Here is a 4,099-nt window from a genome sequence, read left to right as displayed (position 1 = left end):
TCATGGAGCTGAAGAGCAAAGGGAAGAAGTAGGGTTACTTGAATCTGGAGAACTGTAAGGCTGGCCCCATGAATCTCAAAAATGAGACTCAAAACTCTCACAGCAGGTACTGCTAAGCTGGTGCAGAGGATCTGAGACATTGGTAGAGAGATCAAAGACCTGGGGCTCAGACCCAGACAGCTATGCTGGTATCTTTTAGACTGACAATGAGGTTGGTCTGGATTGAATTTTTTTTTTAAAGGATATTGAAACTAAGTATAACTGCCAGTGTAAAATTTGTTATTAAGATTGACATACAGGAAGCAGATCTCCCAGATTCCCAAATCCCCTTGCATTCACCCTACTGCAGATCTCTGTAGAAAGAGGGCTGATACAGCAGCTGTGTGATTCCTATAATGCAGAGCACAAAATGGGAAGGGGCTTTGACACTGAAAAGCAGTAACTTAAAAACTGGTACACCACCCAGGTACCATGCCTTTTTCTAGAAAATATAAAGAAATACATTTCAGGAAAAATAAAATTTCTAATTATTTAAAATAAAGAAGAATAAGTAGAAACATTATAGGAGTTACCTTTTTTAATGCATATCTATTCAGATACATTTTTGGGTACTAATTGTTTTTATTTCCCATGTTGAGTCTGAGTCTTTTGCTTGGGTTTTTCAGGTTGAGGCTGAACTTCTTCCTTTTTTTCCTTAGGTTTTTTCCTCATACAGAGCAATAGAAGACAGCATAATAGAATTAACAACAAAATAAGACATGTTAGGGCCAGGTAAATCTTCTTTATCCTCTCTCTCTTAGGGGGTGGGCCACTGTCAACACTACCTCCATTGCCTTGTTTTAGGCAGTTGGGAGGGTCCCACTTATAGTTGCAATGGCAGTGATGTTTATTGTTGCAGATCCCCCTCATGTTACAGAACTTAGGTGAACAATTACTATCCAAGCGAGAGAGATGGACACACTTCCTTCCGATGCAGACATGTTCTGGGCCACACTCTGTGCCGTCTTTCACATCACCAATATCAGGTATGGTCATCCCCATGTGGTAGTCTGTACCCCAGCAGGTGGCATTGTTGAAGCGAGTCCCATGCACAGTAGAATGCTCTGTCAGAAGGGGAATTTCTGCCACGTTATCGCACTGAATTCTCCCACATAAGCTGTCCAACATACTGCATTTTAGATATGTAGGGCCTTCGACTCCACAGTTACCAAAACGGTCACCTTGAGTGTTTACTTGTTTGTAGCAACTGTCGTTTGCATTTTTTGCCTTTTGGCCGAAAATCTGCCTACACTGTGCGTTGCGGTCATTACATCTCTTTTCATAGCAGTAGGCATTGTCATTACAGGGAATTCCATCCTCTACATATACATCGTCTGGGCACATATGGGATGATCCATTGCACCACTCTGGAAGATCACATTCATTGACCTCCTTTCTACACATTTCTCCTGATGGTAAGAACTTGCAGTCCTTGCAACAAAGCCCAAAAGCACAAGTAGACCCAAAACTCAGACTGCAGTTTGTCAGACAACAGGCATCTTTTGAACAATCCTGAAAAGATCCACAGTCACACTCTTCTCCTTCTTCAACAACACCATTTCCACAGCGCTTCCTTGAAAACATGTCCTTTGTGTATACAGTGTACTGCAAACATTTTGCCTGCTGTACAGAATATCCCCAAAAATAAGAATAACTACAATTGCTAAATTGGGCTATTGGTGGGTTGTCATGACGCATTATACATCTATAATAACCTGCAGAACACACACATAATACATTATCATGAAACATACCCAAATTATGACCTATATGATGAGCTACTGCAATTCCAATAATGGCCAAGGTTTTGTTTGCAAAAGTAACAACTGCACAACTAAAGTGTGACCTACACATTCCTGCAACATAGCCTAAACCAGTTAATCCTCTCAAGGTCTTATTTATAAAAAGATGTACAGTATCATGTGCCATGCGGGCATCAATGGTATTAGCCTTCCAATCGCAAAAATCTCTCAGAGACCTCCTTACAGCATCCACTTCAACCTGGTTTCTTTTAGTCCAGATCTCCATACCAAACAATAACACCTTCATACCCATTACCTGATAAATGGAATCCACTATATTTACAATAAGAAATAGATCCTCCTGCAACTTTGAGACATTCCTTTTAAAATGATTATATAGAGTATTGTCCACCACCAGTGCAATTTCAACAAAGAATGAATGGATCCACCAGCCATCATAATGACTTTGTTTCTGGGTAGAATTATCAGTCTCTTGAAACTCAAATTGGTGTACAGTTTCCTCTTGCATAAAATCAGATTTCATGTTTGGGAATTGGGTCTCCTCACTGTCCATTTTATATACCAGATGTTCAAATTTCGTAGAGAAAATCATGGGCTTAATTTCATAAACAACATCGTTTATCTGTAATAATCCTCGAAAGCCACCAGAACAGGTACTGAGGGCAACAAGGGATTCTGGGTCCCCCTCCACATAACCATGGTAGTAGCAGTCATTCTGGACAAAAGGCTGGTCCTTCAGGAGAGCGCCCTGGTCTGAGTAGGTGAACACTGGGAGGTGTCTGGACAGCAAATGCTTCTTGATATTCATGTGGAGAACGTGTCTCTGGCCCCCAAAATGCAGACTGTAAGAGAGCCGGCCTGGAGGCTTCATGCTTCTGCCAGTGTGTGTTACCTTCAAGGGAATCACCACTTCTGGAGGACTGTGATATTGGGGGTGTTCAGCCCGGATGTGTCCTGAAAAAGACAGAAACACCCCAAGCCAGTGTAGCAAGAGTATGATCCTCATGTACAACAGGGCTTTAATCACAGTCATTATGAAGCTACCATTATGGGTCCAGAGAAGAAGGCAGGCAGGGTTGGGAGTCACAGATGGTCTGGCTCCTTATTCTGAGCTGCTTAGTGTACAGAGCTTATCATTAAGTATCTGTCTTCTGGCAGAGTTGAACCATTAGAGCATAAGCCCTACAAGTAAAACAAAATATAACATATGGATGGGGGTGATTAGAAAAGGGCCTAATAGGGAGAAAGAGAAAGTCATACAACAAAAGTGATTAGTGTTTTGATCAAGGGTTGACTCTAGAAACTGCACAGAATTTGCTTTTAAATATTGATAAGGCAGAGGGGCATTGGGGGAGTATGGAAGAGTGAAAACTGGCCATAGATTTATAGTTATTGAACTAGGATGGTGGGCAATTAAGGATTCATTATACTATTCTCTAAATATATGTATATGTTAAATATTTCCACAATAAATAGTTAAAAAAAATCTTAAGGGTAAGGTGACCATATGTCTTGGATTGCTGGGATTTTCCTAATTTACACACGTTAAATTGGTATAAGTAATAATAACTGTTTTTTTCAACCTCAAGTCCTAAATTACCCAATTACCTGAGATACATATTAAAAGCAACAACAACAACAACACTCTCCTGTTATTTTAAAATCTCTTTTGTAGTACTTATTACCTCCCTAGAACAAAATGTTTAGTTTTATCTTTCTTACATTACTCTCCTCACTAGACTTGTCATATTAGAAGTACTCAAGAGCATTATCTATGTCTTTCACAAATGTTAGTATCCCCAAAGTGCCTAGCTTAATTCTTTATATAGTAAAGAATGGTCAACTTGACTTTTATTGTGCCTTGGAGTGTTACTCAAAAGGTATTTACACTTGATTACATTTTAATGTACAATATTATTCAACACCTGTGGCCAATTTTGTTTTTGGAACAAAGTGTTATAGACTCAGTTTTCCCTGCTTATTTTCTCTAGTTACAACTAAATACTCTGGATATAATTAAGTGGAAGACAGAAAAACACCTCTGAAAGCTAAAAAGCAAAAGACAGACTGGCTAGAGACCTCTAGACTTGAGGAATGGCAACAAGGTGAGTTCCCTGGGTTTTCTTTTAATTGCTCTCAGATATCCCAAATTGGGTGCTGGAGAGGTCTTTAACACTGAATCACCAGCAGGCGTAGACAAAAACAAACAAACAAAAAGCCTCAAGAATAGTTTTCTTTCTCTGTTCACATGACAGAGAATGGAAAAGCTCAACAGAGAACCAGTAAGGTGCTCCAGC

The 4,099-nt window shown here is 39.8% G+C and overlaps 1 protein-coding gene across 1 annotated transcript; it reads right to left on the bottom strand.

The window, feature by feature from the left end:
* Positions 1 to 441: 441 nt before the first annotated feature.
* On the bottom strand, positions 442 to 3,827 carry ADAM29 (ADAM metallopeptidase domain 29). Its single transcript, XM_022594834.2, has one exon. It carries the CDS (start codon positions 2,833 to 2,835, stop codon positions 622 to 624), a length of 2,214 nt encoding a protein of 737 aa, XP_022450542.2. The 5' UTR covers positions 2,836 to 3,827; the 3' UTR covers positions 442 to 621.
* Between the last annotated feature and the right edge of the window lie 272 nt (positions 3,828 to 4,099).

This window comes from Delphinapterus leucas, chromosome 6, assembly GCF_059928025.1.
Source record: "Delphinapterus leucas isolate spDelLeu-1000000601 "Yukka" chromosome 6, BTC_Dleu_Yukka2, whole genome shotgun sequence".
Lineage (NCBI taxonomy): Eukaryota > Metazoa > Chordata > Mammalia > Artiodactyla > Monodontidae > Delphinapterus > Delphinapterus leucas.
The sequence above is the reverse complement of the archived record's forward strand: the minus strand, read 5'-3'. Positions and strand labels throughout refer to the sequence as shown.